This window comes from Salmo salar, chromosome 03, assembly GCF_965601325.2.
Source record: "Salmo salar chromosome 03, fSalSal1, whole genome shotgun sequence".
NCBI lineage: Eukaryota > Metazoa > Chordata > Actinopteri > Salmoniformes > Salmonidae > Salmo > Salmo salar.
The window spans coordinates 70,825,402-70,841,587 of NC_138293.1; the positions used below are offsets into that span (position 1 = coordinate 70,825,402).

General features: G+C 43.9%; 2 protein-coding genes across 3 annotated transcripts; both read right to left on the reverse strand.

Annotated features, from left to right (window-relative positions):
* Positions 1-521: 521 nt before the first annotated feature.
* LOC106601302 (bMERB domain-containing protein 1) lies at positions 522-10,888 on the reverse strand. Of its 2 annotated transcripts, none has more exons than XM_045715184.2 (6): positions 10,137-10,888; positions 5,490-5,610; positions 2,971-3,044; positions 1,980-2,097; positions 1,164-1,235; positions 522-1,002 (listed from the first exon to the last, which is right to left on the reverse strand). In XM_045715184.2, the coding sequence occupies exons 2-5, from the start codon at positions 5,591-5,593 to the stop codon at positions 1,208-1,210; spliced, it is 324 nt and encodes a 107-aa protein (XP_045571140.1). In that variant the 5' UTR covers positions 5,594-5,610; positions 10,137-10,888; the 3' UTR covers positions 522-1,002; positions 1,164-1,207. The 2 variants fall into 2 exon arrangements, with proteins under 2 accessions (XP_045571140.1, XP_045571139.1); XM_045715183.2 differs by having other exon boundaries at positions 5,490-5,613; positions 10,137-10,877.
* Positions 10,889-11,393: 505 nt separating this feature from the next.
* On the reverse strand, positions 11,394-14,764 carry mfsd6l (major facilitator superfamily domain containing 6-like). The gene is made up of 2 exons (XM_014193551.3): positions 14,455-14,764; positions 11,394-14,219 (listed from the first exon to the last, which is right to left on the reverse strand). The coding sequence occupies exon 2, from the start codon at positions 14,161-14,163 to the stop codon at positions 12,379-12,381; it is 1,785 nt and encodes a 594-aa protein (XP_014049026.3). The 5' UTR covers positions 14,164-14,219; positions 14,455-14,764; the 3' UTR covers positions 11,394-12,378.
* Between the last annotated feature and the right edge of the window lie 1,422 nt (positions 14,765-16,186).

Genomic DNA, 16,186 nt, shown 5'->3' on the forward strand with positions numbered 1-16,186 from the left:
AGGCTATATACACTTTATCAGGAAATGATCAGCAGGGTCGTTCCATGAAAAGAGTGCCTTTTGCAACCCTTTGATATAAGTAGAAATTGTTCAACAATGTTGAATTTTAAAAGCCTGTTATATCAAATGAAGTGCCATGTGCTAAACAAAAGTCCCAAATTAAGATTTTTTATATAAATAAAGACTTAGTAAAGTGCAAAAAACAAAATCAGCACTTTGACATGTCCCTCAGTGCACAATCTGTGACTTCTTTGAAGATTTTCATGGGGCGGCAGGTAGCCTAGTGGTTACAGCGTTGGGCCAGTAACCGAAAGGTTGCTAGATTGAATCCCAGAGTCGACAAGGTAAAAGTCTGTCAATCTGCCCCTGAACAAGGCCACTGTTCTTAGGCCATCATTGTAAATAAGAATTTATTCTTAACTGACTTGCCTAGTTAAATAAAGGTTCAATTAAAAAAACACAACCCCCACAATTCACCATCATTGTAAAGCCCTAGTTATTTTGTTGCTTTGACAAAGTCATTTCTGAATATTGTTATTTATTAGTGATTAATTTACATCTGTACCTCATTTTAAGGTCAACCCTGTTACATGAACTGAACTCTCGTTTCATGAAGTTGTACATGTGCTCTTTATGACAGAATGCCAAAATTTGTTGAAATCAACATTTTTTTTTTTTTACCAAGTTACACTTCTCAAAATGCACTAAATTGGTGCAATGACCCACCAATAGATTCATTGATGGGAACACAGTCCCAACCATCACTGTACATATGTTTAGGGTTATAGTCGAAGTATGAGAGCTCTGTCTGCCCACTCAACACAAATAACCCCATCCAGAAACCAACAAAGTGTCTCTGTCTCTCCACAGGGCAGGGAGTCTACATGACAGAGCATGTGAAGCCGCAGCACTCCTTCAGAAGGGTGAGACCGGTTTTGGTGACGAAGGGAGCGGACGAAGTCTGCTGGGCTTTGGAGGTCATCCTTCGGTCCTCTGTGACATCTGGAGAAATAAGAGACATCATTATCATCCTCATCAGCATTGTTAATTATGTTATCATATTTTAACTTGGTTCATTCAATGAGTCTTGGACTAACTGCACAAAAGGAAGCTTCATATTAGAGCCTTGACTAACAGCACTATGGTAAGACATTTGCATATACCTTTTTTTTCTTTCGAGGTCTTGGGGAATTTAGACTGCAAGAAATCATCCTTCTTTGTCCTCCTTTCTCTCCCTGTTGAAGGAGATTTAGTGGTATGAGCACAGTTAACAAAAGGTAAAATCTTTCTATCTTTCACAGCCACTGTTGCCATAAAACAGTCATACACACACAAAATAAATAAATAACCAACCAACCTGATAGCGAGAGGCATACACGAACTCCTCCGACATTTGTTCATGTGTGGATGGTGTGAATTCACTTTAACAATATATCATTTTCTCTTCATGATTTTCTACTGTCAACATCACTTTACTGTAAATTATTAAGTATCTGCTTCCCACGTATCCCCCACCTTTCTGAGAGCTGTCAAAAGTGTCACTCAGACTTGTGGTCAAAGAAGCAGGGATGCCTGACATGCAAGAGAGCTAATTTAGCGCTGTAAACAAATGCAATGTGGAAGGGGCTTGCTTTCTCTGTGTGACTCAGTGTCATTTACACTAAATATACACTGAGCAACACACAACGCTCAGCCCAGCCTCTAGAGAGAATACAATACTCAATAAACCACAGAAGTGAAAAATACCCTTTTAAATCCACCTCAACAGATTGATCGCATGGGTTTAATTCACATTGACATGGAAGAATGTTCCCCAACTGGCTCAGATACAGTATTACTCAGAGGTGCACTTCAACTGAGTCACGAATATTAATGGTCACTAGATGCTACTTCGGCAACATGGATAGTTACGGTAGCCCTTGCCTTTAAGAACATGATGGCCCAATCCTCCTTGCCTTTAAGATCATGGCAGCACTCACCTGAGACTCTCAAACTCCACGTCATCCACCAGGAAGTCCCTGGTCTCCACCAGCTTGTGGATCTGCTGTAGCAGCTCCTCCTCCTCCCTCTGCCGGTCCTCGTCAGATTTGTCTGTGTCTGGAGTCATACATTTTACATCATTTACATTTTAGTCATTTAGCAGACGCTCTTATCCAGAGCGACTTACAGTAGTGAATGCATACATTTCATACATTGTTATTTATTTATTTTTTGGTACTGGCCCCCCGTGGGAATCGAACCCACAACCCTGGCGTTGCACACACCCTGCTGGCGTTGCAAACACCATGCTCTACCAACTGAGCCACAGGGAAGTATGGAGCGGTCATACAGCAGTCACAGACAGTTCATATAGTAATCATAGATGTTAGGAATCATTAAGCATTCATACAGCTCCAGTTCAAGATTAAGAACCAGGCAAATGAATCTTAGGCTGATGGATCTGTAACCATCAGATGACTGTGCATGGTGTTCCTGTTATAATACTGAGAAGGTGGCGTGGATAGCATTACTACTGGATCTAACCTACCAAATGTGAGATAATTCAGAGAGGCTGGGGCTGAGATAATGAGGACATTGTGCTCCAAATCTTCTGCTAGTCTGTCCTGCAAATCTTTTATTATTGGCTTTCCTAGAGCACTACCTGGACCATAAGCCCTTTTGATGCAGATATTCCCTCATTTTCTGGCACAGCGAGTGTGTGTGCTCTATAATGTGAATTGAACACCTCACCTCACACAGAGAGTCACCTCATACAAAAAAGATGCCATCTAGAAACCAAAAGGGTTCTTTGGCTGTCCCCATAGGAGAACCCTTTGAAGAACCCTTTTGGGTTCCATGTAGAACCCTTTCCACAGAGGGTTCTACATGGAACTCAAAAGGGTTCTCCCTGGAACCAAAAAGGGTTCTCCTATGAGGACTGCCGAAGAACCCTTTTGGAACCCTTTGTTCTAAGAGTGTATGGTAGCCTACCTGAAACAGACACTAGCTTCTGAAGTTCTTTTTTCAGCCGTGTGATTTCCTTACAAAGCTGAATGTCGTCCATCCTGAGGGAAAATAATTGAGGAATCTATTTCATTCTCAATCATAAACCACATTGATATACTTCAAAGGCAATCTATCTTCACAGCCGTTTAGTATGACCCAGGGGAAGAGAACCCAGGACGAGGTGAGAATCGGATCATGTCACGTATCGACTGTCAGTACAGTGGCTGTTCTTCTCCCTGTACCACACTTAGTCTGACACTCAGGAATCAATCCTAATTGATCTTATTGACAGAACAACTGAATCCCATACAGAATGCTTCCATACAGAGGATGGAGAGATTGTAGTCTTAAAGATACAATCATGCTGGCTCCAGTGTTGAGTGGTCTCTCTGAAGACACTGTGGCTTGCATGTATAACCCCAACCTAGGGTTAACACTTAAGGACAGACAGTCAGTACAGTCAGACAGATCCTGCTGGGAAGTAATAAGGGTTGTGACAGAGGACCTTCTGATGTGATCACCCTTCCCCTGGGACCACAATGTGCCAGACAACCCTGCAGGTGTCCCGTCTACTGAGGCATAACTTTCCTCAAGCTCTCAGCTTCTGCAATAACTCCTCTATTAGAACGTGGTCAATATAACGACAGCGAATTATCGCAATTAAAAAAAGAATTGCTGCTGAGTGAAAAAAATGTCTGACAGGCAGGAAGAGCTAGGAGAGATACTCTACATGTGTAAAGATAATTACTTTTATTTAAAAATAACATTTTGTGACTCAACAAGCGATACGAACACACTACATTTAAATGGCCAAATACATAGTAGAATGTAACGCTATAGAATTTAAGCGATTTCCTATTTCAGCTTGGTAAACATAGACATGATAACAATAACCATATTAGCCAATCCTACAGACAGAAACCACTTCAGTGGAAATGGTAAACTAAATTAGCTTTCTCCTCTTCTCAGGTGGACTGAAATGATTGTTGGCTGAGGGTTTATTAGCTGAATTAACTGATACCACAGGACCTCTGAGAATGAGTCAATCTTTCGGAGCTGCAGCTGCATCATATCTCAATTCACTAATTGACTCAGGTAGGGAGGTTTAAGTAAACAATACTGGTCAGACACTGAGGCTCTGGATAACTGGGCTTTTCTGTCAGACAATAAGAGGAAAATTAACTCCTAGATAAAACATGCCCCAAGCCCTTTAAGCACAGGAAATGTGTTATTAGTGACCAATACAGTACTTGCATCACAGCTTATTTGCATGGAAATTGTGTATGTGCTTTAATATGGATTCCCTTTGTATTGCCCTGTCATTGTGTCTGAAGCTGCATCCTGACATTACACCTTCACAATAAAGCACCTTGTGGTGTCTACAGCATTAAATAATACACGCTGAACTGCATACACCTAATGCACTGCATGCAAATGAGAGCTCTCATTTCATTCCATAAGTAAACCATGTCATGTTGTTCCTTTCTAATTTCACTTCCACCTAAGTAGATAAGGAAACAAGCTACTTTACACATCAGAAACCTAACAGTAGTTACTCTTCCACATGAACAAAGGTACATTGCTTGTTATTATGCTATCACTGTTCAGTTCCTCTGTGTTAGAGCTGTGGTCAGCCTTGAAAAGACCTTGAGCTCTGCAGCGACTGGTGTCAATATGCTCCTGTCCCTGGAAATGAAAGACAAGGAATCACAGATACAGTAAGAAGTGAGAAAAGCTCTCTCTGTGCCACTGTGCTCATCTACTTAACGGTGAGCGGAAGTGCGGTTGTTTACCAGGCCAATAGTGATTATTGTTAGTGTAGAGTAGGGTTAGTGTTCAGTAATCATACTGATTCTCACAGAAATCCCATAGGATGTTTTACTTCGATTAAAAGGGTTTCTTATATGAAAGCTCCAACCCAGAAAGGTCTTGAGGAGGAACAGTGAGAATGTAGCCTACTGTACGCATCGGTGCACATCTCCCCAGCAACTGGACCTCCCCATACCCAGCATCATTATCTTTTCTCTGAGTCTCTCCCCTCTTTCCCCTGCACATGTCACAATAATGAAGAAGAAACATTACAGCCAAGGGGATCGGACAGAGAAGAGTATAAAACCCTTTGTTTTTAGAACTAAGTCCATGTGCAGTGCTGAGACAAGTGTAGGAGCTGAGCTGGTAGACTAATAGGACAGCAGGCAAAGCGTTGCTGTCCTCTACAAAGTATTCATCTTCATGCACAATCGCTAGATGCTGTCATATGTGGAGTGTCACCAAGTCCGAGGGGATCACTGTGGAACTCTAATGAGCCCTGTGAAAACCTACTACAGTTCAACCACAACCCATTCCACAAGGAGCCAGGGCATGGATGTTATGTGTGAGACTGAAAAGGCCCAAAATGTGTATCCTGTTCTTCTACCTCATACTAGAGGGCTTTGATAAATCACAAAAAGATGTCAGAAACTGAGTGTTGGTGTGATTGGATAGTTATTTTAAAAAATGCTCACATGTATCTTAGTTCTGATTCCCTCCGTACTAGAGCATCACGTATCCGCTCGATTCTGAAAAGCTCCCCTTCAATGTGATCTATTGTGATGGTGGAGTCCGCCATTGAGACAATGTCTTCCTCTGCTGGAAGAGAAACAAGAAAACAAAGATACACTATATATACAAAAGTATGTGGACACCCCTTCAAATGAGTGGATTTGGATATTTCAGCCACACCCATTGCTGACAGGTGTATAAAATCGAGCACACAGCCATACAATCTCCATAGACAAACATTGGCAGTAGAATGGCCCGTACTGAAGAGCTCAGTGACTTACAATGTGGCACCGTCAAAGGATGCCACTTTTCCAACAAGTCAGTTCATGGGCAGCCGCACACAAGCCTAAGATCACCATGTGGAATGCCAAGCATCAGCTGGAGTGGTGTAAAGCTCACCGCCATTGGACTCCGGAGTAGTGGAAACACATTCTCTGGAGTGATGAATCACGCTTCACCATCTGGCAGTCTGACGGACAAATCTGGGTTTGGCAGATGCCAGGAGAACGCTACCTGCCCCAATGCATAGTGCCAACTGTAAAGTTTGGTGGAGGAGGAATAATTGTCTGGGGCTGTTTTTCATTGTTCGGCTAGGCCCCTTAGTTCCAGTGAAGGGAAATCTTAACGCTACAGCATACAATGACATTCTAGATGATTCTGTGCTTTCAACTTTATGGCAACAGTTTGGGGAAGGCCCTTTCCTGTTTCAGCACAAAGCGATGTCCATACAGAAATGGTTTGTTGAGGTGTGGAAGAACTTGACTGGCCTACACAGAGCCCTGATCTCAACCCCATCAAACAGGCCTAATCGCCAAACATCAGTGCCCGACCTCACTAATGCTCTTGTGTCTGAATGGAAGCAAGTCCCTGCAGCAGTGTTCCAACATCTAGTGGAAAGCCTTCCCAGAAGAGTGGAGGCTGTTATAGCAGCAAAGGGGGGACCAACTCCATATTAATGCCCATGGTTTTGGAATGAGATGTTCGACAAACACGTGTCCACATACTCTTGGTCATGTAGTGTATTTGCAAGTTATTCTCCTGCTAAATTGACATAGTACTGTGCATCAGGATAAAAATGGGAACAAATGAGTGCTTATTCTGCTCGCGCCACCTATCCCTGCACAACATGATCGTGTCATAGAAGAGAGGCCAGAACAGAACTCCTGTCTTTTCAAGTTAAGTTTCATTTCTCACATTCACAAGTACAGTGAAATGCTTAACTTGCAAGCCCTACCCAACAGTGAAGTATTCAATATCAAAATACTATAACTAAGAAAACTAAAACATGAGAAAAAATAAATTGGCTATATACAGGGTCAGCGTCAGTACCAAATGTACAGGGATACTGGAGTATTGAGGTAGATATGTACATGTAGGCAGGGATTAGGAAAAATGACTGGCATCAGGATAAATAATAATAAACAATAACAATAGTAAACAGTATGGCAGCAACATAAGTGGTGGGTGGGTGTGTGTATTCAGCCTGCCTTAATTATAGCATGTGTGCAGCACGCTTGCTGGGTTTCCTCCCCCAGTGGGACAGCATGGAGGGAACGAGCCTTTCTGAGTGGCACACTGGCAGGCTGGGCAGAGATTGAGTGGTGCGGAGACTGGGACGGCATGACGGCAGCTCTCGCTAAACAGTTGACTTCAGGATATTGATACATGCCTGAGTTTCATGAACAATGAGAAATAATCTCAGACAATGAGAAAGAAGACAGAATCAGTGACAATTATAGTAGGAAAGAGATGCTGAGCACCCATGGACTAGTACATTTCTAGAATCTATAACGAACTGGTTAGGTCATCAGTTGAGTAGACTCGTGCAGTCTCATTAACATTTCCTAATTTGGCAGTGGTGCCAGGAGGGGGCCGGTCTGTTTCATTGGTCATAGTCTGTGAAGCGCTGTGATCGGTATCCGTGAGGAGATCCTAGTTTCCCAAGATGATATGACACACTGAATATAATCTACATTATAGTCATCTCAACCTGCAATGGCTTAGAACTGTCAAACACTATACATATCTAAACAATGCATAACTAACTGGTGCATGAACATATATTGGGCAACTACAACAATAAATCACTTGGAATTAGGACTAGTTTATAATAACTGATAATCATGTAGATTCCTCTTCATTTGGTCTAGAAATGTTCCATCCTACAACAGACGATGGGTTGGAGAATTGGAATAAACCATCCATTGCTCAGTGTAACGCTCTACAGACTTGCGTTACACTGGCTGGGGATGAGTGAAAGAACTGAACATGATGGCGAGGGGAATTTGAGGCAGCTTGATGATGACAAATGACTCGGATCTCAGTTTTGGATTGAAGGCTGAGATGTCCTTCTTTAGTCTATTGTTACAGAGGGGCTTTTCTGATCCAATGCTATTGTGTTCTTAGTTAACATTAGTTTAATGAGGCAACTCAAGACACCTCCCATAGTGAACTGCCCTGAAGAGTCAACTCCCTCTGACCTCCAGACGCCCAGGTAGACTCCTCACCACTATGTCATCCTGCAGCCCAGAAAGCCCAGGTAGACTCCTCACCACCACGTCATCCTGCAGCCCAGAAAGCCCAGGTAGACTCCTCACCACTATGTCATCCTGCAGCCCAGAAAGCCCAGGTAGACTCCTCACCACCACGTCATCCTGCAGCCCAGAAAGCCCAGGTAGACTCCTCACCACTATGTCACCCTGCAGCCCAGAAAGCCCAGGTAGACTCCTCACCACTACGTAATCCTCCAGCCCAGACGCCCAGGTAGACTCCTCACCACTATGTCATCCTGCAGCCCAGAAAGCCCAGGTAGACTCCTCACCACTATGTCATCCTGCAGCCCAGACGCCCAGGTAGACTTCTCACCACTATGTCATCCTGCAGCCCAGAAAGCCCAGGTAGACTCCTCACCACTATGTCATCCTGCAGCCCAGAAAGCCCAGGTAGACTCCTCACCACTATGTCATCCTGCAGCCCAGAAAGCCCAGGTAGACTCCTCACCACTATGTCATCCTGCAGCCCAGAAAGCCCAGGTAGACTCCTCACCACTATGTCATCCTGCAGCCCAGAAAGCCCAGGTAGACTCCTCACCACTATGTCATCCTGCAGCCCAGAAAGCCCAGGTAGACTCCTCACCACCATGTCATCCTGCAGCCCAGTAATGCACCACTGCTGTTAATCCTGCAGCCTCCTCACAAACCAGCTATGACTCCTCCAGCAGTGCTGCAATTGGCTCTTAATTACTTCACCTTGTCAGAAAAGACAACATTAGGTAAAAACAGAGGCCAAATCACCAGGGATAACAAGGCTAATGCCGTCAAAAACACACACATCATCATTAGCGTTTTAGCAGCTCCTGATAGTTTTTTCCCCCTTCTTTTTTTCAATGGATCTTCACCAATTACGCATTTTGAAGAAATCCTCAGTTCAAGCTTGACGTCTGTGTTTTGATCGCGGGTTGCCTGCTGTGTGTGCCTTCCCCCAGAGGCAATATTCTGCCCCTATTGTGAAAATTGCTCCTCACAATTGGATTTCAAAATGTCATTTTGGATTACCAGAGCTTTACCAGGGCTCTGTGTGTGGCTGGCTACACTCCGTTCCTGTTCACCTTTTTAGAGACTCTAGACTGTCTCTTCCTGTGTCACCTGTGAAGAGTCACAGCTAGAGGCAAAGGTGAGTCATATCCTCACTGTACAGACAGATTAACACATTGAGTCAGGACAGCAGTTTCACATCTTTTTAGGATACCAGTCCACTATACTGAGCCCCTCTGCATACCAAAAAAAAACTAAGAGGAAGTTAAAAAAATAAAATAAAAAAATTACAAAAAAAAAAAACGACTTCTTCAACCTCAGCTCAAACTGAAACACCCTCGATTTACATAATTTTGCCTACTAATTCAAAGCAAAGTCGCTCTTTAGGTCGCCTTGCCGCCCCCAGCCTTCAGATGTCATTTTAAAGTGTACTCCCCTGCCTTCTGCACTGCACACCCACTACCGGATTACGTAAAGATCCTGTGAACGTTCGCTCTGTTCTATGCCTTGTTGCACCAAATTCTCTTTTCAGAAAATAATTCACTCTCAGATCTAATCTAGCCATCTTTCATCACGAGTCTTCCCGTCCTGGCTTTTACACCTAAATGCAGTAACATTATCCATGTTCATGTAATGATTCTACTAGTACAGAAGAAGAAAACAGACATTACACAAGAATATCAGATCACTACTCCATTGCACTCACCAATGAGTGTCCTTAACCCAGTCAAGTGTTGTTCATTTTATGATCAGCACATGGACCAGAGTAACATTGAGCCTTATAGCCATGAAGAATATGACAACACTTTGATCTAATCTGAATTACTGCAAGTATTCAATGTATAGGTGGAGCTCAGTTTGAGTATCATATACATCTCCATAAAGTCTCCAAATCACAAAACATATTGGAGTTTTGTAAAGAAAATAGACAAAAACGTTACGATTTCAGCACCACGTTCTATCAAACTAAATTTTTCCTCATGCAAAACACAGTAGAATAGATAAAAAGCCAGCCCGCATATATACAACCGTCTATGCCATGTACTGTATATAATTAAGCATTTTGCAAAGGCTCACCTTCCTTTTCGGCTTTTCGATCCAATTTGGTTCGTTCCAAAGACCCTTATTGTTAGGAGGATTTCTTCGGTTTGAACGACATTTCTTCGGTTGATAATGATAAATCAGTAGCAGATAAAAACCCTTAGCCTACTTAAGGCTATTTGAAAATGAAATTACACGGCGCAGGCTATTTATTTACGTGGCCACAACGAAACATCACCACGTGGAGAATACATGTTGAACGTCGGCTGTGTATTTGCAGAATACAGTGTGATTTCAGCAACACGGACACAGCTCGAGTCGGATGACGATGGTATAACGTGAAGCGCCACCTTGTGACTTGCAAAGGTAAGGTTTGGAGGGGATCAATATTGCACTACCTCAAAAAAATGAAAGATTGAATAACATTCACATGTGATATCAACTTCCACCATTCATTTTCCATCATGCCTGATTGAGTTAATGCAGGAGATGACATGATTTCATCCTGCAGAGACTTGAGGACTGACTGGTGAGGAGGGAGCAGATGGTGCTGCTGTATAGGAAGCATCATCTGTGTTCACTGAATGGGGCTGTCAGCCAGCTCTGTCTGGTCTGGAGAGACTGGGCTGGCAGCAGGTGCTGCCTCTGGCCAGTAGGTGGAAGCACTCCAAGCCCAGGGCAGCGTCACTTACCATACAAGCTGATTCAGCAGCTGTACAAACAGGGACGTCAAACTAAAGTCCTCAGTAAAGAGCAGTATCCTATAGGTCAACAGTACACAGACAGATAAAAATATAAAATAGTTCAGTCAATTTCATGAGGTGACAATTCACCCCCCCCCCCCCCAAAACTGTCTGATAAGGTCAGGCTAGTGCGCAAGTAAGTCAACAGTATGAGGTGGACGTGAACAGAAGGGCCCCCGTCTGGGACCGACTGGTCCGGTTTCAAAACAAATATTTGACTTATGGCGCCTGCTCAGGCTGACAGCTCCTTATCACTCAACTGACTGTTCTCTACAGGCATGAGTCATGACAGACAAGGCCAAATACAAAGATTCAAGAGGAGTTCCACATACTGCTGACCTTTGCTTTGTTACATTAAGAGGCGTATTGATATTGACACAAGAGGCATTGGGTTTCCTGCTTGTGTTCTTTAAAAACACTACAAGACATTTGACACTACGCTGTTGTGAGGTATTGACATATACTGTCCACTGCATTGACTTACAATGTATCAATAAATATACTATAAACATTAGATAAACAAAATGTATTGTAATGCCAGTCATCAATATTTGAGAATGTCCAATACTAATCTTTTTATTGATATACTACTAGTCATTGGACATGTATATCAACCACTGTATGTAATGTATTGTTATATCCACTCCAAGCATTGTAAATTAGACAAAGGTTTCAGTGTCTCTGGCTGATATGCTGAAATAACAGTCAGGTCAAAATGGGCCATGTCACCTGTGGCAAGTTTGGCAAACATCCTTTGAAATACAGGTTTAGCAAACACCATCTAACCGACAAGTTCAGCAACCAACCACAGATGGCTTCTAATACTTCCCCACACAAGAGGCACTTCATGTTTAGTTAGGAAACTGACCCAAGGGGTGAGTTCTACTACAGTTGAACAATACATAACATTTTCACAGTGGACTCAAGAGAGTAAGTATCTTTGTCATGTGAGAGCAGGCTAAACCACACATACAGGATGAGTCAGTTAGTCCAGGGTTTTGTCTCGCCCAAAGACCACACCTACACTCAAGAGGCCTTATGTTACAGACAGTAAAGCTGCCTAACGTGGACTGTAGTAACACTCATAAGCACTCGCACAGTCACCTGCCCTCACCTAATTCTTCTCCGTTATTTGCTATCCAGAGTTTCTTGATAGCTTATTCAAATGAGTTTATCACTACTCTGCATTCACAGTGGATCAACCCCCAGTGCAATAGTGAGGCTTGCAGTCCATGTGTTTAGTTTAACTGAAGAATGCTAAATGCCTTCTGGGCAGGTGGGGAATGCTAGAGCATTAGCACTAAATGAATAAAGCTGCAGTAATGGAGAATTAAAAAGCAATACTTGGTTTTCAATTAAACCAGCCAAAGACGGATTCACTTAGCAGTTTGTGGAGCAGCAAGAAGGCAGACTAAATGAAGAGTGACATGTCTGTAAGTGGTGGAATCGTCCAGGAGCAGAATTGATACTGTCATCCTTCCATTATGTTGCATATTGTTCCTTAGGTCTAATGATTTATACTCCTGCCCATGTTATTATTGCTTGTCATCCTCCATGGCCTTCTCCAGCCAGTCTGTCTCCTGCTCAGACTCTGATTCGCTCACTTCACTGGTGTCAGCAGCGAGGAGGCGGGAGTAGTTGATCCTGCGTTGGTGTGGGGCTTTCCACTGGAGCAGGGGCAGAAACAGGCACCACAGGAGCAGCATCACCGCTACCCCTCTGAATAGCACAGATACCCCAAACCTGTGGACAACAAACCCCCCAGCCATGCTGCCCAGCCCTGCCCCCAGGTCCAGAGAGAGGGCCTGGTAGACCCTCCTCACGCTCCTCTCCGTGCCCGGCGTGGCCACGTCCTCGCACTGCACCTGCACTGCCCACCAGAGGGCGCCACTGCTGAAGCAGCTCAGCACCTGGACAGGTATTGCAGCCCAGGGGCCCCACAGGAAGGAGTAGTAGAGGCACTGCAGGGCCAAGCAGGCCGTCCCCACCAGCAGCACCCTGCCTGGGCTCAGGAGCTTCGACACCCGGCCACTCAGCAGAGGGAAGGCGGCCCGGGAGAGCAACGCTACGGCTAAAGAGAGGCCCATGTGCAGCTCGCTGCTCCCATGGTCCTGCATCTGCCACAGCAGGAAGTCATCCACCGCAGACCCTGCCAGCCCCATTAGGAAGGCAGTGGCAGCACACAGCAGGGCACGGAAGTCCCCTCGCACCAGCTGTAAAGCTTTGAAGAGCCCAGTGGAGCGACTACGCTTCTTGTTTAGGTAGAGGGGCAGGAAGGCCACCACAGGCATGGCCAGGGTTGTCACAGCTGCATAGGAGTAGAAGTGGACAGCGCTCCTGGGTGTGTGTGAGCCAATGAGGCAGTCCAGGTGGCTCACCAGCAGGCCTGCACCACTCACCCCACACACTGCCCCAAGCAGCCCCCACACTCCTGTGCTACCATAGCGATCAGAGGCATCCACAAAATCCAAATACTCATACAGCCCATCGTCCACGGTCCATTCCAGAGGGGCGGCCATCAGCTCCCATATCGACACCACGATGAGGAGCATGAAGAAGAGCTGGTGCTGGACATCCATAACTTTGAGGCTGCCCAGGAACTCTAAGCGGGCCTCATCCTTCTCCCTCTGCTGCTGCTTCTCCTTTTCTGCTGACCTGCTAACCCTCCTCACTGTGGGTGAAGTGGTAGAGGCACTGTGGTGGGACTCTAAGCCAATTATCTTCCCTCCTTTACTGTGGTTGGCCACAGATACATTCACTTGTGACCATTGAGTAGTCACATTGTTGGAATGTTGCAGCTGGAGTGTGTAGGTTGTGGCTTGGCTCATTGAAACAGCAGAAGACACAGGGTCACTGGTTGTCTCTGTAGGTGAAGATTCATGTGCTGCTGACTGGGACACAATGGTAGTGTGGGTGGTAGGCATTACACTGCCAACAACACGCACATAGTCACTCAGCTCTTCAGTGGGGCTCACACTGAGGTGAGAGATGTTGCAGTGACTGGTCAGCGTCTCGACGCCTGTGGATGGGATGAGCAGGAGGATGAGGGCTGCCCCTGCTGAACAGACCAGAGACCCTGTAATCACTGCCCTTCTCTTGTTGTAGTGTTTGGACAGAAAGCTGGCCAGAGGGCTCCAGACCAGGGAGATGAGATGCTTGGTGGTCATGAGAAGGCCCGTCATGGAGGGAGTGAGGCCCAGGTATCGGAGGTACAGGGTGAGGAAAGGGAGGACGCAGGCTCTGGCACAAGAATACAGGAAGTGGAAGGTACTGGAGAGGACTAGAGCACCCTTAACGTCGATCTGCTTGTTCCTCTCCATGGCTGCCAGCCAAGTGAACTCGCTGTCTCACAGACTATCTTCATACAGAGCACGCACTGTGAATAAAGACAAATAATATGTATAGAAATCCACATAGCAATCATATTTAACATTGAGGATGTAATCATATGTTTTTATTTAACTTTATTTAACGAATGCCTACTAGAAGAATTACTGAAAATAAAGATAAATGGGCCATATGTCCCTAATCAAACCTTCAATAAAAAAACTGTAAGCTAATTCAATAGAGCCAAAAACAACCACTAACATCAGTAGGCTACAATGGCTTACCGTCAAAACGATTAATCCATTTTTCAGCGCAGCTGGTGTGTTTGAGGCTAGTCAATGCACCTGTTTTAACCGAAGCATGTCTACTCCGTCCATGTCCACGTCATCTTTTACGGTAAACTGTTTTACACAACTTATGCGTTTTGAAAGTACTTTAATTAGCGTACGGTTATTCTCCGTGCTCGATGATTTTGTCTCTGACTTTTTACGTCTCTTATATCGTTCTTGGCAGTTGTCACGAGCGCATACGACCTGATATCACCTCTCTGTAGTTGAAAAAGCAGTTGTACACCTTGCACGCATTAAGCTGTTTGTCTGCAGCGCCCTCAGGGCGTGAGGATGACAACTACGCGAGACAGGTAAAATAAAAAAAAACGCTCAGGTAGTGAGTTTGTCCAGCCCTACATGATTAAATGAACTCAGTTTATTCATACCAAATATCCACAGTCAAACTATGATATTCATTCTAAACATTTACACATCGGGTAAGATGTAAGAAGTAATGTCCTCTGTGTTTACTAACACAGTGCCTTCCTTTAATAGCATAGTGTAAACAGAACATTTATTGCAAGCAAGCCATGTAGAAAGTAATCCAAATGAAATACATTCAAAACATCAACAATTCACTGGACTGTCCATCAGGAATTTGCAAGGAAATATGCAACTGATAAACATGTCTTTATACAGTAAGATGCTGTGTTACAGAAAATTACAAAAGTTAGTTGTGTTTCAAGAATATCTCTGCACTTTTTAGACAGGAGTGACAGCTCTAAAACATGTACTGTACCTGTTGAACCCCACCCACACTACTAGGCATTGGCATTGATTAAGCTGAACCACAGTGCACCTGTCTATGGCCCATGACGTGAATGGGAATGAGCGCAATTCTCAAATTGAACAGTAATCTGCTCCGTCATGTTGTCTACTAGGCACATGTTGCCTCACTCAGAAACAAACAACCAGGGTGTTTACAGACACAAGATCATCCACATGTATTGATCACATTTTTACTAATACTGTAGAACTATGTTCTAAAGCTGTATCCGTACCCATTGGATGCAGTGATCACAATATAGTGGCTATATCCAGGAAAGCCAAAGTTCCAAAAGCTGGGCCTAAAACAGTGTACAAGAGATGATACAAATATTTTGTTGTGACTTTTATGTGGATGTAAAAAAATATTTTTTGGTCTTACGTGATTAATGACGCTGCACTTAATGAATTTATGAAATTGCTTCTTCCAATTATTGATTAACATGTACCTCTTAAGAAAATGACTGTTAGAACTGTCAAGGCTCCATGGATTGATGAGGAATTGAAAAACTGTATGGTTGAAAGAGATGGGGGGAAAAGGAGTGGCTAATAAATCTGGCTACACATCTGACTGGCTGACTTACTGCAAACTGAGAAATTATGTGACTAAACGCAACAAAAAGGAGAAGAAACTGTATTATGAAGCCAAGATAAATGATATAAAACACTTTGGAGTACTTTAAATGAAATTATGGGCAGAAAGACAAATTCAACTCCATCTTTCATGAAATCAGATGGCTTATTCAGCACAAAACCATTCGATGTTGGCAATTATTTTAATGATTACTTCATTGGCAAAGTGGGCAAACTTAGGCAGGAAATGTCAACAATGAACAGTGAGCCATCATATTCATGCATAAAAAATAATATAAGAAAAGCATTGGAAGTTTGAATTTTGTAAAGTTAGAGTGGGAGAGGTGGA

Coding starts and splice junctions, on each gene's coding strand:
- LOC106601302 (XM_045715184.2), bottom strand. CDS start 5,593: ATGGCGGACTCCACCATCACAATAGATCACATTGAAGGGGAGCTTTTC. Junction 2,098..2,970: donor GAAGCTAGTGTCTGTTTCAG/GTAGGCTACCAT, acceptor GTATGACTCCAG/ACACAGACAAATCTGACGAG. Junction 1,236..1,979: donor GTGGAGTTTGAGAGTCTCAG/GTGAGTGCTGCC, acceptor CTCCTTCAACAG/GGAGAGAAAGGAGGACAAAG.
- mfsd6l (XM_014193551.3), bottom strand. CDS start 14,163: ATGGAGAGGAACAAGCAGATCGACGTTAAGGGTGCTCTAGTCCTCTCC.